Genomic DNA, 27,629 nt, shown 5'->3' with positions numbered 1-27,629 from the left:
AGGCAAGAGTGTAAGAGACTTTTAAGAAAATTTCACTCACTGCCCCCTTAATCGAACACAAAATTTTCCACGGACCCCCGGCCCCGAAAAAAAAAAAAAAACATTTCCCACCCCTTTCCTCGGCCGGGACGGGCTCAAGAAAATGTTCTGTGATAGGCGTCTGTTTTTTTTATTCACACTGTTCTTATTTCTCATTAAATATCTACTAGAGACAGATTATATCTGTACAGTATCATTTATTCCACTTCAGTCCTGAATATATGGAGTGCATTATATCTCCTTCTGTCGTGCTGCGTGCTCGGACTGCACTGCACGCTCTGACCAATGAGACGTTTTCACCCCAGATTTATTTTTAGTTTTTACCCCGGAATTTCTGCTGCCCCACACCACGGCTTCTCCGCTGCATACGCAGACCAGGAGCGCCGCTACTGCACAAGCCGGCCCAGTGAATTTCTATTTGCCTAAAAACAACAAAAAAAAGTTTGTTCAGAAAGTATTTTATATTGTTAAACACTGTTAATTACATTAGAGTAGAGGAAAGTCATTGTAAATGATGTTACTGTTCTTGGTCTATTTGGGTTTAATGGTTGTGCAGTGCATAGCCATATTACTGATTTTGTGTTTTTGCACTTGGGCTATAAGCTCAATATAAAATAGTTTATTTGTTTATAAATTATTTTATATTTTTAAACCATGTTAAATTATATTAGATTAGAGGACATTCATTCAGACATCATTCTTGTAGGCTAGGCTTTTTGTAACTTATTTAGCCCCTACTGTTGCCACATTACCCCTTACATTTTATTATATAAACCAGTTTTGAAGAGCCTGCAAGTTTCTATCATGTATAACATTACTTTTAATGTCAGACAGAAGCAGCTTCATCATGGCAATACATGGCAGACACTATGAAGAGAAGTTTGCTAGCAGGAATAATCTTGTTTTTTTACACCATCAAGAAATAATACTTACTGCATTTAGATAGTTCCTCAAGCTTGATGTGCCGCCATGATATGCTAGTTAAATATCACATATTTGGCACACTGCCTTTGTCTTGTCTACACTCAATTTGAAATGCTTTCAAACAGCTGAGCTTCTCTGCATTTTGCCTCTCTTATACCCCCATTAACCTGAACGGAAATGTTAGAGTGAGGTGGAGCTCTGGAAAGGAAAAAAAAAAAACGAATATCCCAATACCAAAATTTAAAACAGAATACCTACTCAACGAGCGAATATCCCAATACCCGAATATTCAGGTCCAGCCCTACTTTAAACTACCCCAACAAATAGCACTTACTAATTACTATGGAAAGGTCAGTGCCGCTGTTAGAGCACCAATTGTGACATTAATTCCAGTAGACACTTTTTTAAAATCTAAATTTCATTTAGCAAAACACACAAAAAAATCATCAGACTCCTCTTCACCTTTCTTAATTTAATTAGCTTTATTAATATGAACCAATTTTACAATAAAATAAAACAGTAATTAACAATAATAACAGTAGTGAATAAAGATAACAGTAATTAAAATAAAGGTTCTGGAAAAAAATTACAAAATCATCTATATAAAATATTTACATACTTATATTTATACACACATTTTCCCTCCTACACACACACACACACACACACATCGAATCTCTGTTACACACAGGGTTAATCTATCTTACACAGACGCACTGAGGAGCCAGGATAAACCCTAAAACCTGCATAGAGGGGCTGAGTGAAGGTGGTGTGGAATGTGTGTAAGTGTGTGAGAGTGTGTGAGGGTGAGTGTGTATCAGAGGAGACTCTGTAGAAGGACAGAGTGCCGGAGGGACAGTCCACATACACTCCTACTCTCCTACAGCCGGAGGGAGGAGTGGAGAGATCAGTTCTGTTATTATTGTGACGAACAGAGTATCTGTTATCAGAGCAGTTCAGACTCCAGGAGTTTATATTCCCTCCAAACACACAGTCTGATCCTCCTCCTTTCCTGCTGATGGTTTTATAACTCAGAGCTACAGCAGCTCCTCCTCCGCTCCACTCAGCCTCCCAGTAACAGCGTCCAGTAACACCAGTAACTCTCTCTCTACTCAGAACCTGCGGACAATCAAATCTCTCTGGATGATCAGGATACGACTGCAGCTCCTCTCTAAACTCCACCCTCCTGTTCTCCTCACTCAGAGAGAGACGACACTGCGCTGTGTTCAGATCCAGAGTGAAATCACAGCCGTCTGAACACAAGAACACACACAGAGTGTATTTAGTGTGTGTAGTGTTATATTTAGTGTGTGTGTGTAGTGTTATATTCAGTGTGTGTAGTGATATATTTAGTGTGTAGTGTTGTTATATTTAGTGTTATATTTAGTGTGTTGTGTTGTTATATTTAGTGTTATATTTAGTGTGTAGTGTTATATTTAGTGTGTGTAGTGATATATTTAGTGTGTGTAGTGTTATATTTAGTGTGTAGTGTTATATTTAGTGTGTGTAGTGATATATTTAGTGTGTAGTGTTGTTATATTTAGTGTTATATTTAGTGTGTAGTGTTATATTTAGTGTGTAGTGTTGTTATATTTAGTGTTATATTTAGTGTTATATTTAGATTGTGTAGTGATATACTTAGTGTGTGTAGTGTTATATTTAGTGTTATATTTAGTGTGTAGTGTTATATTTAGTGATATATTTAGTGTGTAGTGTTATATTTAGTGTGTAGTGTTATATTTAGTGTGTAGTGTTATATTTAGTGTGTGTAGTGTTATATTTATTGTGTGTGTAGTGTTGTTATATTTAGTGTGTAGTGTTATATTTAGTGATATATTTAGTGTGTAGTGTTATATTTAGTGTGTAGTGTTATATTTAGTGTGTGTAGTGTTATATTTAGTGTGTGTTATATTTAGTGTGTGTAGTGTTATATTTAGTGTGTAGTGTTATATTTAGTGTGTAGTGTTGTTATATTTAGTGTTATATTTAGTGTGCGTTATATTTAGTGATATATTTAGTGTGTAGTGTTATATTTAGTGTTATATTTAGTGTATAGTGTTGTTATATTTAGTGTGTGTAGTGTTATATTTAGTATTATATTTAGTGTTATATTTAGTGATATATTTCGTGTGTAGTGTTATATGTAGTGTGTAGTGATATATTTAGTGTTATATTTAGTGTTATATTTAGTGTGTGTAGTGTTATATTTAGTGTGTAGTGTTATATTTAGTGTTATATTTAGTGTGTAGTGTTATATTTAGTGATATATTTAGTGTGTAGTGTTATATTTAGTGATATATTTAGTGTGTAGTGTTATATTTAGTGTGTAGTGTTATATTTAGTGTGTGTAGTGTTATATTTAGTGTGTGTTATATTTAGTGTGTGTAGTGTTATATTTAGTGTGTAGTGTTATATTTAGTGTGTAGTGTTGTTATATTTAGTGTTATATTTAGTGTGTTATATTTAGTGATATATTTAGTGTGTAGTGTTATATTTAGTGTTATATTTAGTGTATAGTGTTGTTATATTTAGTGTGTGTAGTGTTATATTTAGTATTATATTTAGTGTTATATTTAGTGATATATTTCGTGTGTAGTGTTATATGTAGTGTGTAGTGATATATTTAGTGTTATATTTAGTGTGTGTAGTGTTATATTTAGTGTGTAGTGTTATATTTAGTGTTATATTTACTGATATATTTAGTGTATTTATTAGGGATGCGACGGTTCTCTGTATTTTATTGGTCTGTTTGGTTTGATACACCCGGATGGACGGTGGTATTTGGGTGCGCACTAACAGAGTGAACAAACGCTCTCCCGCTGTACATGCCCCGCCCATGGTCAGGGGGAGGGGCTGCTGAGCGTGTGCTGGGGGACTGCGCCGTCACACTGTGAAGATTCACCAGCAGCTCATATAAGAGAAGAGTAATGTTATTTTATTCTCTATTCTCTTTATTGTTTATGTAAAAACTGGGTTTACAACACTGAATATTAATCAAGCAATCAACCATTATTTACACTGGAGGGGGATCCTCATTTTTTTTTTTTTTAGTATTTAGTATTTATTTATTTAGAAGGGGACAGTGCATTTTCATAAAACACATGATTATACATAGTTAAAAAAAGCCAGAATTAGCCAGAAGGCTAGTTTTCATCTGTAGTCCCCAGGCCACGATGTAAAAAGGCAAAAGAAATTTAAAAGAGAAAGACACAAGATAGAATTACAATTTAAGAAGAAGAGAGTAAGAAGAAGAGGACAAACTACCATACAGTATAATACAGAAAAAAAAAAAAAAATTTACAATGCCCCTGAGCATTTACAGTTTAAAACAGATAAAATATATATTCAAAAAAATTAGAAATAAAAACTGACATTTACTCTACACGAATAAAATATATACGTAAAAAATGAAAAATAGGACATTTTAAAAAGATCATAAAAAGTAAAGAATTTATATATTATGAAGAAAAAATAACAGTAGTGAAAATAAAGTAAAATGATAAGAATAATAAGATATTATAAAATTAATATTAATCAACTAAGAACATGGGAATCATGTGGGGAAAATAATATATAAATAAATTATATATATATATATATATATATATATAGTTATTTATATAAACTATTTTGATAATTAAAATAATACAAATAAATAAAATAAATAAGTAATATAAAATATAAACTCATTAAAAAAAACTTGAAAACAACCACAGGCTTTCTGAATAAAAGCCTGATAGTAATAAAAGTTTCAGTTTCAAAACATGGAAATAGCTCACCAAAACCTCAAGCTATTATTTATATTTGACAATATTTAATTAACTTTTCCGCACTCATCTTATTTTAGTTAACTGAACCGAGTTTTATATTATTTGTAGCATCACTCTGAATTCAGCTTCACACTGCGAAAGAGAGAGAGAGAGAGAGAGAAAGAAAAAGAGAGAGAGAGAGAAAGAAAGAAAGAGAGAGAGAGAGAAAGAAAGAAAGAGAGAGAGAGAGAGAGAGAGAGAGGGGAGAAGTGCATTTTGCCTGATGTCTCTCTTGGTTATATGACAGTGGTGTTTTTATATTGAGTTTTATATCATGGTTTTGCAGTTTAAACTACACTTGATCCGTCGTTATTTATAAAAATGATTTTTCTTTAAGAAAGCAGAGGTAATCCCACGCCGTGCGCTGCCAAACTTCGCTACGCGTGCCTGCAGCTTTTTAGAGCGCTGGACGAGATTTTAGTTAATGAATTAATATATTTTATATTTTAATAAATCTGCCCTGGTGATAAGAAACGAACGCTAACATATAGCTTTATATTTCTGCGTATTTCAAATGTTTGTGAAATAAAATAAATTCCTGTTCAGTCAAAGTGCTTTCCTCTTTTAATTTTTTGTTTCTAAAACTCCAGCATTTGAGTGAGAATAAGCATCTGTTAAAATTCTCAAACAGCAGAATGCCTATAACCATTGGCGTAGGAACCGGGGGGGGGGGGGGGGGGGGGGATATTAGAAACAGGTGGATTTGTCCCCCCCAAAAATGATATTGTTTCGCTCAGCTCAGCTGTGCTATTAATGAGGAGACAGACCGGACCAATCACGGAGCCGGTTCAGGAATTAAGTTCCGCCTCTCAGGAGAAACAGCCAATCAGCTTGCTGTTTTTGCGGCGTGCGTAGGCGTCAGTATGTTGGTGGGGGGAAGCCCCGCCCCCTCGCTGTGAGATTTAGCAGCGGGATCGGCTGCAGCTGATTTTAAGATATGGATATACGGTGATTTTTTTTTCTAAAAGAAAGGTAACGGTATCTAATCATGTAAACTGTGATGATATGTTTCTGATAGCTGGTTAAAAATACATGTCTCTGAATCAGCACACAGTTTAACCCCACTGTGATTAATAAACTGCAGCTGTGTTAGTGAGTTAGCTTAACTTTGGAATTACCTTGATTGGGAGTCAAGATTAAAGAAAAAAAACTATCTACGTAATGTTCAGCTTGCCCTGTACCTGATCAGCTAATCACTATTTCATTTTCAAACTGTTTATTAATTTAGGATTGCAGTTAGCTAGAAGCTGGATGTAGAGGATAGACAGAATTTAGTACAACACTGGGTAATGTTGGTAGTTTAAAGCAGTTTCTTAACCCTGATCATCACTGCCCTAAAACTGTGTTTTCCATCAGATCCAACTGATCAGCTAATAAACAATCATTTATTGAGTTTACCTGTTAAAATCTCTTAGCCCCATATGGATCCTAAATTAATCATTATGTATATCCAGCAGTTTATTAGACACATCATACCACCACTTACTTTATTAAAGTGCCTTTAAACAGAGGAAGCTGTAGAATATGCAGAACAGTGTTAATATGCAGTAGAATATGTAAGAACAGGGTTAAGAAACACTGATCTAACCTGACTTCTGTTCATATGTAGTTCACAGTAAGACCACATGTCCTGACGTTTATATTAACTTCTGCCAAAAATCTCTAGGAAACGTAGTTACATTCTCTCAGTAGAAAGAAGTGTTCTCAGTAAAAAAAATTAAAATAAAAGCGCAGGAACCAATGTTTTTTTTTTTAAAAAAGAGTGGAGAAAATGTAAATATACAACAGAATTGACATACAATACATAATAATAATAACCAATACTGTTATATTATTTTAAATATTAGGTGATAACTGATCAGTTTTTGTACTATGTATATAATTCAGACATTGCATGCATATTTTTTTTCTAACAACAGTAAATGTAATGTGGAGTAACATGTTTAGGCTGTAAAATCACCTTTTATTGGATGTAACTAATTATAAACAAAATACAGAAAAAAAAAGATTATTTGTGTTAAAAAATAATCCCACAAATGTTGTTCTAGGAAACTATAGGGTGGGCTTTGGTTCATATTTCGCAAATGTGTCCCCCCCCAATATCAAGCCCGCTCCTACGCCCTTACCTATAACTGCTATATTAAGCTACAGTTATTAAGTCTGTGTACTGAACAGAAATTTAAATCCTTATAAATGTCAGATATAAATATAACTAATAATAACTTATAGTTACTGTGCAGATTTTTTAGTATATTATATTTTATAGTTGATAGTTTTTTATATATTACTTTTATAGTATTTTATATATTTATATATTCTATCGGAGCAAATCAGCTCTGAAGATTTTAAATGCTGAAGATTTGAGGACTAATTAAACACTAATTAATTACCTGTTTTTGACTAATGGTAAGAATAAGTGCTCCTTTTTTATAATAGATATTGTGATTTGAATTAATCTGTGACTTTATTAATTGGCTCTGAAAGTGTGAGTAGGAGCACCTTGTTGATTTGAAATAGAAAGGGCTAAAAACGTGCTGCATGTTGGAGCTAGATAATATTGATATATATCCAAACCGAACCAAAACCGTGGCCCAAGAACCGCAATACGAACCAAACCATGGCCACACTGTACCGTTGCATCCCTAATGTTCAGTGTTATATTTAGTGTGTGTGTAGTGTTATATTTAGTGTGTGTGCAGTGTTATATTTAGTGTGTGTGTAGTGTTATATTTAGTGTGTGTGTAGTGCTATATTTAGTGTGTTTAATGTTATATTTAGTGTATGTGTGTGCAGTGTTATATTTAGTGTGTGTGTAGTGTTATATTTAGCGTGTGTGTAGTGTTATATTTATTGTGTGTGTAGTGTTATATTTAGTGTGTGTGTAGTGTTAATTGAGTGTGTGTAGTGTTTGTGTGTATTGTGTGTGTGTTTATTGTGTCTACGTAGTGTACGTGTGTGTAGTGTTTGTATACAGTGTATGTGTGTATGTACTGTGTTTGTATTGAGTGTATGTATTGTATGTGTATTTGGGTGTGTATTGGGTGTATGTAGTGTGTGTATGTAGTGTTTGTGTGTATTGATTGTATGTAGTCTGTGTGTGTGTGTGTGTAGTGTTTTTTTAGTGTGTGTGTGTGTGTGTGTGTGTGTGCATTGTTTGTTTGTAGTGTGTGTGTGTGAGAGAGAAAGAGAGCTTACATTTTTTTAATCCAGGTTTGATTCGGATCTTCCCTCCATGTTCCACTCTAAACACACACACACACACACACACACACAGATCAGAACAGTGTGAGGTTTTTAAGAAACTGATTTATAAAGAAATACTTTGCGTGAAAACGAGTGAATATTTGAGAGAGCGGAAATTAGTGACCTCATGTGGTAAAGTACGGAACTGCAATGCACACTGCATAAAATCAGATTAAAAACGGAAGATTAACTTCTCTAAATAAGATAAAATGGTTTCTTGTGGGCTTGCAGAAAAGGGTTAAACTTTACTAAAGTATGTTTTTTGCATTCATATTCATACCTGAGTGTAGTCCTGTCACAACAACAGTTTTTATTGGACCATACATTTTCAAGGAATTGTTGTGCAAAAAGTATTTTATCATGATTTAAAAATTATTTTATGCCACTGGTCATTAGAAAACTTCAAAAATGTTAAATGTAACAAAGGCAACATTTTTAAATAAAGCTAACAAACCAACTCAATCACATTAATGGGATCTCTTTAGAAATTAAGGGCTCTATTTTAGTGATCCGTAGGTGAGCTGTCAGCCGTGCACCATGTATCGTGAAATAAACCAATCACCCTGTCATTTGCCATTCCCTATAAGAGCCAGGTGCGGTCTGACTTTGGCGTATTGCTATTTAAATGGCACAGCTGCTTGGACTTGCTTGGTCCAATGTTTTTCATCCGCGTAGATATATTCAAAATCACCATTGCTGTTTAAACAAGACAGGTGAAGAGCATGAAAATATACTGTTGGTGGGAGTAAGATAGCAATAAGCATCAAGACCACCTTGCACAGGGTGTAGGTTAGGGCCCTAAGTGTTCAGAAAGGATTCTGGTTTTGCAGTCACTGATTATTTTTACCATAAAGACATGGGCTGGTTGCTGGGGTGCTTGACTCTCAGTGTGTATAAAGTTAGTAGAGATCAGTTTTTATTATGTAACTTTTATCCTGACTCGATGCTCAGGGCAGCTCTCCATCACTGAAGTTTTCCACCTGTTCTGGAGTGAAAACTAAACCTTGGTTCTTTTTACCAACAGAAAGATGAGCCAAAACAGAATTACAGTGAAGTACTTGGCATTCAGTGCAGATAGCTTGAGCATAAACAATTAACAGTGGCTGTGTAAACAAAAATAAAACAGAATGACAGTATGAAGGTTACATGCTGCTCCACCGTGTTTACATGGTGACTACAACTAGATTTACTACAGGTCCCACAATGCAATGTGTCACAGCATTAACCCCTAACTTTCTCAACACTTTGCTTTCCTGTGAGGCACAGTGCACACACAGGAAAGAGCTCCACAAGCAATATCGCGAGTGACAAAAATGTACAACATGTAAAACAATATTTACCTTACAATAAGTTGATAACATAATTATTAGTTCAGACCTACCCGAGTTTCTCCAGTTTGCAGTGTGGATCCTCCAGTCTGGCAGAAAGCAGCTTCACTCCTGACTCTCCTGGGTGGTTGTAGGTCAGATCCAGCTCTTTCAGGTGGGAGGGGTTCGCAATTAGAGCTGAAGCCAGAGAACAACAGCCTTTATCTGTGATCATACAGCCAGATAATCTGCAGACAGAGCAAGAGAATGTGTGAGTGAGTGACAGAAAACAAGAAAGAAAGAAAGAAAGAAAGACAACATAGCAGACTGAGGAAGATAATGCACTTTGATATAATATCTCTTTTTTTTAAATAACACTACAAAATCTGAAAAAATATCTATACAAAACTAAAGTTTCTTAACACAGTTGACACAGACTAACAAATTCATGAAACCCAAACCTCAACAGTAAGCATCTCTGTGAATACGGCATTAGCATTGATGTGGACCAAAGAATTGAGTTCATATTAACTTTTTCTAAAATTGTTTTTGCTCGTGCATCACAATTTTGTAATCAATGTGTGATATATCTCAAATTTTCATTCAAGTTGGACATTCTTAAGACGACTGCAGAAGACTCGTATTTGTTTGTTTGGTATACTCTGACTTTCGTTAAACACTTTTTCTTGTGTGATTTGTTATCATCATGGTAAACACCTGAATATTTACACATTTATACATGTAGAATTTCTAGTGGTGTCAATCGATTAAAAAAATGCAATCCAATTAAACCTGCCAAAATTCTGTGATTAATCTCACTTGTTTTTCGTAAGACGCAAGTTTTTATAGTGAATATTTTATGTGGTGAATTTTGTGCCAAAAGTTTTACACAAAAAAATTAAATCCGCAATCAAAATTTTAGGCTAAGGTCGAGCATTATAAACATAAAGAGCTCATCATTAGCAAAGGAAGGGAACTTAGAGGAACAGACCTGGGAATTAACGACCCGTTCCCCCGTGAAATCCTTGACAGACGCAGAAAACTGTTTGCTGAGGAAAGAACTCATAAAAGAAGGGACAATAGCAGTCGTCTCCGTCGACAAACTTTATGGTAATGGACAGCTATATCGTGACAAAAACATAACTCCCTGGCTGTTCTAAATTTATTTAACTGTAACTAAATAGCAGTCTCTCTCTCTATCTCTCTATCTCTCCCCCGAGCGCTTTCATTTGCACACTCTGTCTCTCTCATGTGCGTTGTGCTCTCGTTGCACAATCTCTAATATATAGGTCAATACTCAAATAACCTCATAAAATTGATCCATAATGTGTGTGTATCCCCTAAACTTTCCTTTCTCTCTCGTTCTTTCTCTTTCTTCCACTCCCACTTACATTCAGTATGGATTTTTTCAAAATGCATTTAACGACAAATTTCCTTTTGAGGATTTAAGATTAAGGTCTAAACTTACTATGAATATTATTTTCAGAACATTTGTTCCATTTTATTGCATATTTTATTAGCATTTTATAGATGAAGTCCACAAAAATGTATCATTACCGCAATATGACATCTAATATATGATAAAAATGCAATTTTTTTTAATCAAAGTTCAGTTCATTCACAGTTAAGCAAGGGTTTAGGAAGACTTATTAGCTTACACTTACACACAATGCTACATTATGAAAAGAATGTTTACTTTCAAGAACATTTTATATTGTTTAAGACAATTTACAATGCAAACATTTTTATATCAAAAGAATTTTTCATGTAGACTACAGCACCTTCATTAATAAAACAGCTCATTTAACTATTGAAAACCATTTAACAAATGTCAAAGAAAGACCTCTCAGAAACTCTGAAATCTTGTCTATCTTTATGCACCATCCAGCATTGTATGCCTACTAAGAACAAACTCTACATTTTTAGTCATTTACGTAGTTTTTTGTGTTTTGCCCATATGTCAGGCATATGTCAGTTCTGTAATATCTGGCTGACTTTTTTTCCTCCATTGCTTTTTCTTTTCGTCATGGTACTTTTTGGTCAGATCACGTGTTGTCTTTATTTTCCCACTGGAAATGGCAAATATGAAATTATGATATCCATTCCAGTTTTTGTTTAATTCCTTAGAATGGACTGTACACAAATAATATCATGTGAAAGTAACTTTGACAGCCTTGCTTTTGCTGCTGCCTTTCTTTTCTCAATAGCTACCTGCCTGTAAACAAATACACATCGCATATTACAATAAAATATATCAAAGATGGGAAAAAAGCTCTAGTTATGTGGTCTAACATCTAATTCTGTGTACGGAATTAGACTTAGTTTCAGGCTAGATAAGACGGAACATTAGTGACCTCTACTGGTGGTTTGCAATAGCTAAGTTAGAATGGTCTACTGGAGAAAATGTTCAGGGTAACGCTCAAGTTATGACAATTAGGAAGTAAAAAGGCATCTGTATTATGCTTCCTAATTAAATTCTCATTACCCAAACAGTGCATCTCATTACCGCAACAGGTATTGAAATGTAGCAGTAAGTGAGAATTCGGTTGGAGGATGAGTGACTTTAAACTTTTATGCTAACTGTAAAGGCACCATGAGGGCTAGATAAATTTTCACATACAGTGTCCATTTAGACCTTAATATACTATATTATAATCAAAAATACAGACTGTAACTTCAAACTGTAGGCTCAAAACTTATATCGATATATCGGTAATGACAATGAAAAAGTCGTGCAGACAAGTTGATGAGCAATCTTTTAACTTTTATCCAGAAACATATGAGAAGAACTGCTTACATAGTAGCCATCCTGAGTGTCATGGCCAATGTCTTCCCTAATGTTGAAAACGCCTTGAAAATGTAAGTTCCTTGTGGATTTAAACAATGATTGAAAATTGTTGCGGAGGATGAGAAAATTAGTGTTGGACACATTCCTTTTCTTTAATAATTTTATTGCTTTTACTTTTCAATGTAAAATCGTTTATGTTTATTTACTAAAAGTGTTTATAGTATGAAATGCATTTAAGTATTTTGTTTTAAATGTTTAAATATTAAAATTTCCAAACAATGTACTGAAATTCTGATACGGACATGTTGTGGAAATGAGAATTTTACTCTAAAATGTAATAAATTACAAAAATGATATTTATAATGTTCATTTTTAAACATGTGCAAGATAGACCAAAGGACGTTGTTTATGATTCTATATTTTTTATTTTGTTAATATTTAGTTGTTTATTAAAATTCCTCATGCCACCTCATCCATCCATCCATTACGCGCAAATACACACGCACCCGCAAATATACTAATGCACGCACATTAATCCGTTCACAGAATCCCATAAAAATCACAAGGAACCACTTAGCAATAACTTAATGCATGCAACGTCTCAATGTCATAACATGTATGTCACACCAAATCCAACACTTTTTATCTTATGTTATGTCTCTTCTACTTTGTTTGCATTTAATCACTCCTTTCTGTATCTTTTTGCACCAACCTCTATTTTATTACTACTATATATCCCAGATTCGAAAAATGCATTTTTGTTTACACTCCATCCCCCAAACACCAGAAAATATCCTCAAACATCTGCACACTCATATCATATCATTGATAAACATTATTAATCCGTACATCACAACATGTCTTCACTTAAATTTATGAACTAGAACATTCGTGGTATCGGGAGACAGATTAAGCAAGCCAAGGTACTAAACCATCTCACTTCACTAAAGGCAGACATTTGTTTACTACAAGAAACACATCTATCAGAAACAAATCATCATAAGCTCAGATCACCACAATTCACCCATATATTCTCAGCTTACTATAACTCCAAACAAAGAGGAGTATCAATACTAATAAACCAAAAAATCCCCTTCACACATAACACCACTATATCAGACACAGGTAGATACATCATAATTAACATCAACATCAGCAACGCACCCTTAACAATAGCAAGTTTGCATGGCCCCAACATTTATAACCCATCCTTCTTTCATGAGTTTTTCAACCATATAAACAATATATCAGATTCCACCATTATAATTGGAGGCACACAATACACGTTACTGGCATTCAACAGATATCATTAAACAATACATGACAGACTTTGGGCTCAGCGATGGTTGACGCCTCAAAAACCCAAACACTAAAGAATTTTCTTTCTGTTCTCCAGCCTACCACTCATATTCTCGCGTTGACTATTTTTTAACCAGCAATTCTATTATAACTAATATATCAGAAATAAAATATCACTCTATAATAATCAGTGACCATGCTCCAGTTTCACTTATATGGAACATAAATCCACTACATAAAACTTTCAGCTGGCGACAAAATACCTCGTTACTTACAGACCCAGAATTTGACAGCTACATCAAAAAAGAGTGGGCATCTTTCCTAGAAATAAATGATTCTCCAGAAACCACACCAACAATACTATGGGAAACTGGGAAAGCAGTACTAAGAGGCAAAATCATCTCTTACTGTTCCTGTAAGAAGAAGAAAGATACGGAAAATGAGTCTAATCTACAACATCAGGGAATTGTCAAATGAAATGATAAAAAAACCCATCATATAAAATTAAAAAAGAGTTAAAAGAATAAGAATCACAGTATAATGAACTTATAAACAAGAGGACTCAAGTTTTAATACAACGACTAAGATATAAACAATTTAAATCACAACAACAAATCTGGAAAATTTTTAGCTAACCAAGTAAAACATAAAGAAAAAAACAACAATTCCATCAATCAAAGATGAGACCAGACTAATCAGCCAAACATGAAATGAAATTAATCAAGTATTTGGGAAATTCTATAAAAATCTATACTCACCAGAACACGATCCAGACCCAATAGATATTCACACTTTCCTCAATAATATACACCTACCCAAACTAACTGAAGAAGAAAAAAGCATATTAGAAAAGCCAATAACTTCAGAAGAACTCCATAAAGCCCCCCGTAAGATGCCTAATAACAAAGCACCAGGACCAGATGGCTTTCCCGCAGAATTCTACAAGCACTTCTGGTCAATATTTGACCCAATGTTCAGTAGAGTAATAGCAGAAATTAAACACAATAAGAGACTACCAACATTAATACAGCTACAATATCACTCCATCTTAAACCTACAAAGATCCTACCTTACCATCCAGCCACTGTCACTAATTAACACTGACACAAAGCTAATAAGTAAGACATTAGCTACCAGACTGGAAACGGTTATCCCATCCTTCATACATCCTGATCAGACCGGCTTCATCAAAGGCAGACAATCAGTTGCCAACATGCGCAGACTACTCAATCTGATCCATCACACAACAGTCCATGAGTCAAAAACTGGAAAATTGGAAATTTCTTTTCACTACACTACATTAACTAGGTTTTGGAGAATCATTTCTAGAATGGATTAAAACTCTCTACACTTCACCCAAAGCCACAGTCAATACTAACCATTTAACATGAACTTATCAGACACAGCAGTTCAATCACTCCCTATCCCTATGTGCACTGAACACATCACATACCTGGGCATTAAAGTTTTCACCCAGCTGTCTGAGCTGCACACACTTAATTTTAGACCACTACTCACAACCATCAACAATGATATCCAACGCTGGATGAACCTACCACTATCCTACCAGTATCCACAATCACAATGACAATATTACCTAAATTAAACTACCTCTTCTCAATGATTCCCATCCAACCTCCACCTACCTGGTTTAAAACCTTAGACGCAATCATCTCTAAATTCTACTGGAAAAATAAACCACCCAGAATCAAATTAACCACATTACAAAAACAAAGAACTCAGGGAGGCCTTGAAGCTCCAAATTTCCAAAAATACCTATCTGCAAACCAATAAAAGTACATTATTAAATAGATAAAACCAAATCAAACTGATGAAATATGGAGAGAAGTAGAACAAACAAATTAATGAAATAAAAATCTCAGACTTACCATTTATTAGCACAACAATCAATCCCCACACTTGTTTCAAAAACCCAATGATATCGACTCTGAGAGCTTCACAAGAACACAAACATTAGACTTGCACCCACTAATTGTTCACCCATATGGCACAACCCCGACTTCCCCGGCATCAAAAAAAACTCAAAACTACAAAAATGGAGAGAAAAAGGTATTACACATTTACACCACATTCTACACAACAATAACTCGGCTACTTTCTCACATCTAACCCAAAAATATAGCATTGAGAGGAACCAGTATTTGGAAAACCCCAACTTGGATCCATGTTAAACTCAAAAATCAAAGATTACGCAATACTAGAACTTAGCCCACAAATTTCAGAATTCCTTAATATCTCTTCTTCAGACAAAATTCTATCAAAAATATATAGGCTTTTATTCAAATTAGACCAAACAGTCGCTATCCCAATAAAAAATGGAAAGAAGATATCTTAATTACCCCCAATGCTGATTTCTGGAGAAACATTATGGAAAACACATTCACCATGACTAACAATACTAACCTCCACCTTATACAATATAGAGTAATTCACAGGGTACACTACACTAAGCAAAAGTTACATAAAATGGGATTAGTAGATTCAGAAATCTGCATACACTACTCACTAAACACTCCAGACAATTACATTCATGCTCTATGGTACTGCCCACCAATCAAACACTTCTGGCAGCTTGTTATAACTCGACTAACTCCACTATTTAAACAGCCAATCTCTCCATCCCCATCACTCTGCCTGCTTGGTGACACATGAACCACAAACCTAAACCAGGAGGAAAGCAGAGCACTTTTTTGTGGGGCTAACCATCGCCAAAAAACAATTCTCACAAACTGGAAATCAAGGACAAAAATCCCCATCAGTCAATATATATATATATCTATAACCACATCATCCATAATCCATATATCACTGCTACATGAATGTTCCTACACACACACACGCACACAGTCACATAACACATTTAACATTTAAGACATTTAGCTATTTTTATTTACTTATTAATTTTTTTTTCTATTCTGTGTGTTATTATGTTAGGGATGGATAAATGGAAACATATAGGAAGCCATACTATATATATTATTTTTTTTCTTTTTCTTTCAAGGGCACAACTTCTTCTTTTGTTTTTTTCTCTCTCTCTCTCTTCCCTTCCCCTATATATTTTTTTCTATTTGGTTTATTTGTATATATACACATCGTTATGTCCTCCCTCTGCACAGTGACCTCAGATATCAGAAATTTGTATTAATACGAATAAAGTCTTAATGGTCCTCCGAAGAGGGGGGGGGGGGGGGTGTGGTAACCAAGTGGGGGTGGTAACCAAGTATTTTAAATATACTTGGTTACTTTATTATCCTTTGCAGTTATTTGAAAATTATTTCAGTTTGGATTTTGCCAGTCTTTGCTTTTATTTTTGTGAATTTTCTGTGGATTTTTTTTTTTTTTCTGTTAAAGACTTTTGCTTCTGGAATCTCTTCTTTGCTTTTGCTTTAGTTTTTTGCTTCTGAGTTGTGGCACACTTTTCACGGGTGAGCGGGGCTAAGAAGAAGGCCCCTTGAATCTCCATTGGTCAGCTGATTCTGGACTGACGGGTTCCCTGAACCCTCATCTGAGACTGACCACGCCCACCCCACCAGTTTCAAGCGTCCTTCCAAAAACGGAGAGCGAACAGCTTCTAGTGCACAGCAGCAGCGGCAGATACTTCTACAATTAAATTTCATACAAACGTTTTGTTCAATGTTATATTATGTTATATTATTCTCTGTTTCACTCCATTAAAAAGATCACATTATAGTGTAGTATGATAGTACCTATTCAGTGAGCTAGTGAGTTAGCTAGTTACCTAGCCAGTGAGCTAGTGAGTTACCTAGCCAGTGAGCTAGTGAGTTAGCTAATTACCTAAGTAGTGAACTAGTGAGTATCCTAATAAGTGAACTAGTGAGTTACCTACTCAGCGAGCTAGTGAGTTAGCTATTTACCTACTTTGTGCATGAAAATTTAGCATGTTAATGTTAGCTTTTTAATGGAGTGAAACAGAGATTTAATATAACATTGAACAGAACGTTTGTATGAAATTTAATTGTAAACACAATCCGCTGCTGCTGCTGTGCACTGGAAGCTTTTCGCTCTCCGTGTTTGGAAGGATGCTTGAAATTGGCGGGGTGGGTGTGGTGAGTCCAGAACCAGATGACCAATGGAGATTCAAGGCGAACGCCTTCTTCTTAACCCCGCCCACCTGTGAAAAGTGTGCAAAAACTCAGAAGAAAAAAACTAAAGCAGAAGCAAGGGAGAGATTCCAGAAGCAAAAGTCTTTAACAGCAAAATCCAAAAAACTCCACAAAAAAATTCACAAAAACACAAAAATAAAAGCAAAGACTGGCCAAACCTAAACTGAAATAACATAACCAAGTATATTTAAAAATATATATTTGCCATATATTTTTTCTCTTTTAAATTTGCAACATACAATTTTTGCTTTTGATTCTTAACATTTTGATTGTGGATTTTATTTTTTGTGTAAAACTTTTGGCACAAACGGAGAGAGAGAGAGAGAGAGAGAGAAACAAATGGAGAGAGACAAAAACAAACAGAGAAATGGAGAGAGAGCAACAAAGCTCTCTATCCAGGTCTGAGCTGAAAGTTTGAACCGGATTGTTACAGCTGGACACCGCATTAAAGCGCTTCAGTCGTTTAACCAGAAGAAATCTGCATGTTGGGTGGAGGCAGGGCAGATTACGGCAGAAGTTGGGGTCAAACTTGGTGCCGAAATAAAACTTGGGTTAAAAAAATAGTAACACGTTACTGATTCCAACCTAAAAGCATATGTTAATGATTTAATGCTGACAGCCCTGATAATTTCAAATGAAAAATCACAGAAACACTGACCTGAGAATCTGCAGTTTACATTGTGAACTCTTCAGTCCAGCAGAGAGCAGCTCCACTCCTGAATCCTGCAGGTCGTTGTTACTGAGGTCCAGCTCTTTCAGGGAGGAGTTTTCCAGGTTTAAAACTGATTCCAGATTTTCACACGTCTTTACTCCAAGATTACATGAAGCTAGTCTAAAAATCAAGAATAAACAAATTATTTCACAATAAACCCAAATAAGAATATTTGAATGGATTGACAAAGAATAGAGAGCTGGTGTTTCTTTATACTGAAACAGTTAACATGCAGAAATCTCCACTTTATTTGTGATCAGCATGGGCATACAGTTCACCAAAAGCTCTGGGACAGATTATAATGAGTTAAAAAAGAAAAGGAAATGTTTAACAAAACATAGAATGAGCAAGGCTTTTTGGAGTATGTGAATTTATTCTATTTTCCCAGTTAAACTCTGGAAAAACATTACACCTTCTCCCACATATATATGTTAGAAATAAATACAGACACTTAAAATGTATGTTCTATATAAAATTGTTGTTGTATTGCTAAATAATTTCTCCAAAGCATATTGAGATGCAAGATGCAAGAGATGTGCATTTATTTTAACAAAAACATATTACTTGCCCAAAACCATTTTTAAGATAGTATTTAATCAGTCTTAGACAGAAACTTCATGTACTGTTAACATTAAAATGATGGTTTAACTATTATTACACACAAAGGATAATACATGCTTATATGTGACAATGTGAATAATGTGAATCTGAAAATGGAAACTGATTCTACACATCAGCAGTTGATTAAAAACTGTGTGAAGGCCTAAATAAAAATACTCACACAGCTCTTCTGAATATTTTAACTACTGGAAGCAGTCTCAGAAGACACTCCTCTGATGGATCATATTTACTGAGGTTAAACTCCTCTAGCTCTTCTTCTGAGTTCAACAACACAAACACCAGAGCTGACCACTGAGCAGGAGAGAGCCTGGCCTTTTGAAGACGACGCTCACCACCTCCACTCAGGTATTTCTGCACTTCCTGTACCAGAGAATGATCATTTAGTTCATTCAGACAGTGGAACAGATTGATGGATTTCTCTGGAGATGAGTTCTCCTCAATCCTCTCCTTGATGTATTGGACTGTTTTATTGCTGTGAGAGATCCTCTCTGTTGGGGTCAGCAACACTCCTAATAGAGTCTGATTAGACTCCAGTGAGAGACCCAGAAGGAAACGAAGGAACAGGTCCAGGTGTCCACTTTCACTCTGTAAGGCTCTGTCTATGGCACTGCTGAGGAAGTCAGTCATTGTTGACTTGCTTAAAAACTTGAAGAGTTTACTGGTTTGTTGTTCAGTGGATTGTTCTTTTGGAATTTTTCTGTTGAGAAATGCATATAAAGCAGCAAGAAACTCCTGAACGCTCAGATGAACAAAGCTGAAAACCTTCCCCAGGTGCAGCTCATGTTCCTCCCTGAAGATCTGGGTACACACTCCTGAGTACACAGACACTTCTCTAATATTGATGCCACTCTCTCTTAGATCTTTCTCATAGAAGATCAGGTTTCCTTTCTCCAGCTGCTGGAACGCCAGTTTCCCCAGAGCCAGGATACTTCTTCTAGTCTGCTGAGGATCAATGTCACTTTTCCCACTGTATTTCTGACTCTTGTGTTTGATCTGAAAGATCAGGAAGTGTGTGAACATCTGCGTCAGGGTTTTGGGAATTTCTCCACTCTCAGCTTCACTCAGCATTCTCTCTAGAACAGTGGCTGTAATCCAGCAGAAGACCGGTATGTGGCACATGATGTAGAGGCTTCTTGAAGACCTGATGTGTGTGAAGACTTTGTTGGCCAGGTCCTTATCACTGATCCTCTTACTGAAGTACTCCTGTTTCTGAGGGTCACTGAAACCCCGCACTTCTGTTACCTGATCAACACACTCAGGAGGGATCTGATTGGCTGCTGCTGGTCGAGAGGTGATCCAGAGGAGAGCAGAGGGAAGCAGATTCCCCTTGATGAGGTTCGTCAGCAGAACATCCACTGAGGTTTGCTCTTCTATATTCACCAAGTTCTCATTGTTCTGGAAATCTAGAGGAAGTCGACACTCATCCAGACCATCAAAAATGAACATGATCTTGTGGCTCCTATAATTTCTTAGTTTTAAATCTTGTGTTTCTGGGAAAAAGCTCTGAAGAAGATTTACCAGACTGAGCTTCTTCTCCTTCATCAGATTCAGCTCTCTAAAAGGAAGTGGAAATATGAAGAGAATGTCCTGATTTACTTTTCCTTCAGCCCAGTCCAGAATGAACTTCTGCACAGAGACTGTTTTTCCAATTCCAGCAACTCCTTTAGTCAGTACAGTTCTGATGGGTCGGTTCTGTTCTGGTAATGGTTTAAAGATGTCATTACATTTGATTGGTCTTTCCTCTGTTTTCCTTTTCCTGGATGCAGCTTCAATCTGTTTTACTTCATGTTCCTGATTGACATCTCCTCCATCTCCCTCTGTGATGTAGAGCTCTGTGTAGATCTCATTCAGAAGTGCTGACTTTACATGGCCTGAAATTCCTTCATTAAGTATCTGATATTTATCTCTCAGCTTGGATTTGAGCTTTCGTTGACATGCTGGGGCCAATTCTGATAACAGAGGAAGAGAATAAGGAACATGTAATTAGCTGTGTCTCTTTATGAAAGACCCCTATGTAGAACGACTTTGATACAGTCGATAATTGTTAGGTTTAAGGATACATTTGATGCTGTGACACAATATCTTATAATTACAAAATCCAGATAATTATTGCTGATTATTCTAATTTAAAAAGCAGAACTCCACTGAGAAAACAAATTAGCACTAGTTGGTCCCCATTCTCATGACCCAGAACTCTTACTGCTCTCTAGTGTGTTGGCGAGGTCTGTCTGATTCATGTTTCTCAGGATGTGCAGTGTGACCTTCAGCACCCCCTCCTTCTGATCATCATCCACCTCTCCCTCAGAGCATGCTGGGTAATCTGGACTCAGGAGCTTCTTGAATGTGTTCAGCTCGTTCTTCACTAGAGAGATGAACATCTCCTGCAGCTTCTGATTAAGAACAAACATCAGAGAATCACTAAAGCTGTTACAGTACAGAGAGAGATGATGACACTGATCTGAGGAGATGGATGCTCCGATGTGTAAAAGGTCTTATCAAAACGTTAAAGTAAAGTTCCCATCATATTTATGGTTCAGTACTAACCTTGAATATGTGGTCCAGTTCTTTTCTGGAAAAGTTTTTTTTCTTTTCACTGTGGATGAACAGAAAAGCCACACTGTAATCCAAATTATTAAATCAGCTGATCCAAAAAACGTGTTTCAATAAAATATGGTGAGATTATTAATCAAATAAAGAATAGCAGGAAAATAACAGATACAAAGAAAAGATTAATCTGTAATTAAAATAAAATGTAAATAAATGTATCAGGAATACCAGAACCAGGAGAGACACACGCTGATAAGTCTGATGAGTCAAAGAGTTTAAACAGTTTATTAACAAAAGGGACAAGCAGATAAGGATAGTCTAAAGCAGGCAGGGTCAGTAACATAAAGCCAGCATAAACAAACAACATACCAGTAGAGAGGAGAAAGCAGGGTCGGTACACAGAGAAATAGACAGAAGTGGAATAAGCAGAAGGGTGGTCTAATAACAAGCAACAGAAAGCAAAAAAAAATAAACTGAGCAAGGCAAAAAGGGTAAACAGTAAAACGGAAACGGGTCAATAAACGATAAGGCAGAATAACAAAGAGATACGTGTCGTAGAAGAGCTAGGGAACCTAGATTCAATACTCAGCAACTAATAGCTGAAACTGAGGGGTATTTATACTCAAAAGTTCAGGTGAGCAATCAGTAGCTGTAGCTCAGCAGCTCAGCAGCAATGTGAATGTAATTAGAAAGAAACCAGCTAAAATGTTTTCCAGAATTTCAATTAACATAATATGTTTTAAAGTGTATTATAATTAATTCTGAATACATTACTGGTCTATGTATCGTTCTAGAACACATTCTCCCATTCCTGGATGTATGTACTCCCCATCCCCAACAACTGAGATGATAAATATATGCACGACAGATTATAAACTTTTATTCAATGCTATTAAATAAACAATAAATGTCCTGTTTTCAATGAACTGGAAAAATAGTTTGAGAAGCAATAATCCTAGCAAAAAAAATGTTTCCACCAGACACATAAAGCACTTTGTGGTTTTGGCCACCAGATGGCGCTAATGTGCTCTGTGTCGTAAAGCTTTGAGTGGAGAATATTTTTCGTACAGTTAGGAGAAACGATCCAGCACTTATATAAGCTTTAGTTTAACATCAATAATATTTTAGATACGTTAGCAGAGCCATTTCAGCAGAAGTAGCATTAATTGTGTTTAATTTAGTATAAAAGAGGACAGAACAGAGCACATGTACCCACATGGACAAAATTTGTTGGTACCCCGCGGTTAATGAAATAAAAACCCACAATGGTGACAGAAATAACTCGAATCAATGCTTTGAAAAATCTCATGAAACAGGCCTGGACAGAAATGATGGCACCCTTAACTTAAGATTTAGTTGCACAACCTTTTAAGGTAATCACTGCAATTAAATGATTCCTGCAGCTCTCAGCAGGTAATTTGGTCCACTCCTCATGAGTTAACTGCTCCTGCTGTCTCAGGTTTGAAAAAGCCTTTTCCAGACGGCTCCATGTTTCAGCTCCTTCCAAAGATGCTCAATAGGATTTAGGTCAGGACTCATAGAAGCACTTCAGAATAGTCTAATGTTTCCTCTTAGCCATTCTTGGGTGTTTCTATCTGTGTGTTTTGGGTCATTATCCTGTTGCAAGACCCATGTCCTGCGACTGAGACCAAGCTTTCTGACACTGAGCAGCACATTTCTCTCTAGAATCTCTTGATAGTCTTGACATTTTATTGTACCCTGAACAGATTCAAGACCCCCTGTACCAGATGCAGCAAAGCAGCTCCAGAACATAACAGAGCCTCCACCATGTTTCACAGTAGGGACAGTGTTCTTTTCTTCATATGCTTCATTTTTCTGTCTGTAAACATAGAGCTGATGTGTCTTGTCAAAAAGTTCCAGAAGCTTTGTGGTTTCTCAACATGTAGTTTAGCAAATTCCAGTCTGGCTTTTTAATGTTTTGTTTTCAACAATGGTGTCCTCCTTGGTCGTCTCCCATTAAGTTCACTTTGGCCTAAACAGTGATGGTGTGATCTGACACTGATTCTCCTCGAGCTTAAAGTTCACCTTTAATCTCTTTAGAAGTTTTTCTGGACTCTTTTGTTACCTTTCGTATTATCCGTCTCTTTGATTTGTCATCAATTTTCCTCCTGCGGCCACGTCCAGGGAGGTTAGCTACAGTCCTGTGGATGTTACATTTCTGAATAATATGTGAACTGTAGTCACAGGAAATTCAAGCTGCTTAAAAATGCTTAAAAAATAACCTTTAACTTTAACATGCATTTAATTTAATTAAATTTTCTCCTGAAACAACTCTTTCCTTCACTTCCTCTGGTCCATGTTGAGTGTGGTACACACCACTTCACCAAACAGCACAGTGACTACCTGTAGCCCTATATATATATATAGACCCACTGATTGATTACAAGATTTAGACACCTGTGATGCTAATTAGTGGACACACCTTGATTTAACATGTGCCTTGAGTCACATTATTTTCAAAGGTACCACCATTTTTTTCCAGGCCTGTTTAATGAGTTTACTTTTTAAAACAATTATGTTGAAGCACAGTTGAAAATCAATGTCAGATTTTCATTTATTTATTTTCATAGAATTTTTATTTAGTATTACTTTTGTCAAATTCAAGTTATTTCTGTGACCATTGTGGGTTTTTCATTCACGCTTCATTTTCCTCCAAATCTCTCTCTCTCTCTTCCCCATGCTTTCTCTCACACACACACACACACACACACACACACACACACACACACACACACACACACACACACACACACACACACAGCTGAAGGCATGTTTTCTCTTTCCATTCTGTTAAAGGTGGAATATGGAGCTACTCTAGAGTTTATTTCCTCCATTAAAGCTCTCAGTTAAAATCAGTTACTCAGCACATTAAAATAATCTCATTTATACTGACATTAGCAATAAAACAACAAATAATCTAGTCTGCCAGACACAACACACTGCACAATGATTGTTGTCCCTTCACAGAATATTGTTGCGATTAATACAATTAAAGATTTAATTTGATTGATATAACTTAATTATAATATAAAATATTATAATATATTATAATATAAAATATAATTTAGTTTTGCCAATCTAACACTGATGCTTTTATTCAAGAATATCTGGTAGGTCACATGGTGCACTGTTGAATATTTGAAGTTTAATGTTTAAATATTAAATATATTGTTTTCATTAATACATTTAGTAAGAAAATCTTACGATCATTTAAGAAGTGCAGTTTATTACAATATAATACTTTTCTAAACATGTTTTTGAATAATGCAAAATACTGTTTTTTTATCTGACAAAATTACGAAAATTATTTAGATATTGTTTTTATCAGTATCACACCCCCCTAATATAGATATATGTGTAATTCTCCAACCTGTAGCTGATATTGTAATTTACTCTCATTGTTCAGGTCAGTCAGTCTAATCTAAACCCCGCCTCCCAATCACACCCAGCTGTGTACAATGATCATTACATACAGAAAAAAACTCACACTGACCTTCTGTGTGTGTGTGTGTGTGAGGGTGTGTTATATGGTTTAAAAAGATAAATTATAGTAAAAATCAGTAAAAGGGTTTTGGTGTTTCACTCACTGTGGGTCAGAGGTCATATCTTCACTGCTGAAATTAGGAGGATGTCCGATGGACCGGTCACTCTTCATAGAAACACAGCTGGGTTCTGGAGAAGCTCCTCTCTGGGTTTCAGTTCTGTTAACATTAAACACAGTGAAACTCCAGCATTTACACAGTGAAACTCCAACACACAGCACATCTTTAATAAAGATCAGGAACTGAAGAGCTTCACTCTCAGAACAGAACAGTAGTTTAGTGCAGTGATGTACCGAGACCCAGAGCTTCCTCCTCCACTGCTGAAGAATGGAGGATTCATCATGGACCAATCACTCTTCATAGACACTCCTCCACTGGGGGCTGGAGATGCTGCTCTCTTCTCCCTGTAAACAGATCTTCATGATGATCCATGATGAGAGTAAAGTGTGGAGTAATGTGTTCCTTTACTAAAACTTATTCACAGGTTCCAGACTAACTTCTTCATAACCGTCCCAGAAGCGTCCCGAAGCTTTCTGTCAGCTGCCCCAAACTGAAAGACGCTCGTCTAATGAATATACATATTTTAATTCCTTTAACAATACTGTTGAATATATTTGTGTGTTTGTTATGATGTCACAATGTCATCACCTGATTAGATCATATTTATTATATGTATTTTATAGATCTGTGACTAGTTAATAACATGTATTGGTAAGAGCTACACAATTACACACTTATACTGTATTATAAACTAAAAGGTATATTTTTATACTGAACTCTAACAGAGATACAGATCAGAACAGAATAGAACAAGTCTTTCTGTGAGAAGCTTCATTCCACAGCTTTAATAACAAACCCAATCACTTCCATCTGATCCATATAAATGCAGCACTTCAGGATTTCCTCATTTCTAATACTAATGTAAACCCAGACAGCGTTTGGTAAAATTTAAGACCACTTCGAATCCACTTTCACTACAGACTAATCCGATCTAGATTTTGAGTAAATCGTCACATTTATGTAAAAATATATGGACCATATTTTTGAACATAAATGTGCAACCACCCCTATACCATAGCAACCACCTAGCAACAGCACAACATCACTACAGCAACCGCCTAATCCTGTTCCTGTGCCAGAAGGAAACATATTATTAATATTAACAATTAGATATTAAAGTCAGATATGTACTTTAAATACAGATTAGAAACACATTCTACTATAAGAATAACTGGCTGGTTTGTTAAGGGTTTCTCTGTGTTTAAATACAGCACAGGGTTCTGACTCTGGTCCAGGAGAAACTCTGTTCTCAATATTTTAAAACTGTAAAATATGCAGATCACAGCTCCAGGATTAGAGCTGAAACCATTACAATACAAAACTACTTTACATATTAAACCCATCACTTAATTTACTCACTTTAGGACAGGAGGTCCTCCTCCACTGCTGGAGTTCTGAAGATCCATCATTTACTCTTCTTCATTCACACACAGCTGAACACTGCCGACACCGACCCCTGAGAACAGATCAGCCGTTACAATAAAACCTTTATTCTTACAATAATGACATTATCATCAGAACTGCATTAAACAAAACCTGATAAACTAACAAAACAAACCAAACAGAGAACGATACATAACAGTGTGATTTATCCTCATTACACATTATTCTACAGATTACAGAAACATTTACTGTTATTATAATGATTATAATTTAATTATTAGTAGTAATATTACTGCATTACACAACATTATAAATATACACACTGTTCTATTATTATTATTAATATTATTATTATGTTACTGAATCAGAATAGAGAGATTATTTAAGTATAATATAAAACAGCAGGATTAAAAACACTAACACTCCACGTGATCTTGAGCTCCGTTGCTCCCCCTGCTGGTTGAACAGCGCTACTGCATATAAACACGCCTTTATAGCAGTAACGGTTTTTATCTCCCCAACAGATCAAAGTCCACATTAAGCAGTAATGCGCTTTAAACAGCATAAACTACACTGTGATCAATAAATATCAATCTATATCTGCGCATTTCTCTTCAGTTTACAGCATTATTGATCTGTTACAGCTGATTGTTCTCCAGCCGGTCTGATCTAGACCAGGTCCAGGTCTGATCCAGGCCCGGTTCAGATCTCCATGCTGATCCTGGTTCTTCCAGTGGAATCGGACACTGAGCTGAGCTTAAAGAACCGGTTCTGGATCTGAGGAACCGTTAGAACCGGTTCTGACTTTAAGCTACACGGTTCTGTTCTACATTCTCTTCAGTTCTGAACTTACCGAGTGAATCCAGACTTCTGTCCTCAGGGGTGTAGCAGCAAATGCTGGGCCCTGTACACTCTCAATGTCAGTGGGCCCCTATCCATGCCAGTATACAAGGAAGGTGAGCGAAAAAAAAAATCTGGATTTTCATGGGCCCTTCTCCCTACTCGGGCCCTGGGTAGTCAGGTCCACTTTTCCCTCCACTACCACACCCATGTCTGTCCTCTTCTAATGGAGGAGACTGAACTTACTTTCACTCTCTCCTTCACTGCGTCAAACCTCTCTCACTCTAAGACCCGCCCCCTCGTTCTCTCACAGCGAATAGGCGCTGGGTGGGCGGAGCTATTGTTCGTT

The 27,629-nt window shown here is 35.9% G+C and overlaps 5 protein-coding genes and 1 long non-coding RNA gene across 6 annotated transcripts in view; 2 read left to right on the top strand and 4 right to left on the bottom strand.

The window, feature by feature from the left end:
* Positions 1–27,629, top strand: part of LOC125801378 (zinc finger protein 239-like) — a 337,284-nt gene that overhangs the window by 124,310 nt on the left and 185,345 nt on the right. The window lies entirely within an intron of this gene.
* The window catches only part of LOC111196713 (zinc finger protein 271-like), a 237,921-nt gene that overhangs the window by 131,767 nt on the left and 78,525 nt on the right, over positions 1–27,629 (bottom strand). The gene's annotated exons all lie outside the window — the stretch shown is intronic.
* LOC125801290 (zinc finger protein 239-like) overlaps positions 1–27,629 on the bottom strand; it is a 311,844-nt gene that overhangs the window by 210,937 nt on the left and 73,278 nt on the right. The gene's annotated exons all lie outside the window — the stretch shown is intronic.
* The window catches only part of LOC125801376 (zinc finger protein 239-like), a 311,842-nt gene that overhangs the window by 210,937 nt on the left and 73,276 nt on the right, over positions 1–27,629 (bottom strand). The window lies entirely within an intron of this gene.
* The window catches only part of LOC125801615 (uncharacterized), a 168,493-nt gene that overhangs the window by 118,326 nt on the left and 22,538 nt on the right, over positions 1–27,629 (top strand). The window lies entirely within an intron of this gene.
* Positions 1,456–26,937, bottom strand: LOC111191245 (NACHT, LRR and PYD domains-containing protein 14-like). The gene is made up of 11 exons (XM_049477177.1): positions 26,862–26,937; positions 26,417–26,513; positions 25,291–25,401; positions 25,043–25,156; positions 21,432–21,480; positions 21,088–21,277; positions 19,048–20,836; positions 18,213–18,386; positions 9,397–9,570; positions 7,968–8,014; positions 1,456–2,216 (listed from the first exon to the last, which is right to left on the bottom strand). The coding sequence occupies exons 2-11, from the start codon at positions 26,464–26,466 to the stop codon at positions 1,657–1,659; spliced, it is 3,258 nt and encodes a 1,085-aa protein (XP_049333134.1). The 5' UTR covers positions 26,467–26,513; positions 26,862–26,937; the 3' UTR covers positions 1,456–1,656.

The sequence above is a fragment of the Astyanax mexicanus genome, chromosome 4, assembly GCF_023375975.1.
Source record: "Astyanax mexicanus isolate ESR-SI-001 chromosome 4, AstMex3_surface, whole genome shotgun sequence".
Taxonomy (NCBI): Eukaryota; Metazoa; Chordata; class Actinopteri; order Characiformes; family Acestrorhamphidae; genus Astyanax; species Astyanax mexicanus.
Note: the sequence above shows the minus strand (reverse complement) of the source record. Positions and strands in the feature narration are given on the sequence as shown.

Excerpts from the sequence above, each read along its gene's own strand:
- LOC111191245 (XM_049477177.1), bottom strand. The coding sequence starts at position 26,466 with ATGATGGATCTTCAGAACTCCAGCAGTGGAGGAGGACCTCCTGTCCTA. Across the intron at positions 21,481-25,042 it reads GATATGACCTCTGACCCACA|TGAAAAGAAAAAAAACTTTT; the intron begins GTGAGTGAAACA and ends GTTCATCCACAG. Across the intron at positions 20,837-21,087 it reads CGCCAACACACTAGAGAGCA|AATTGGCCCCAGCATGTCAA; the intron begins GTAAGAGTTCTG and ends CTCTGTTATCAG.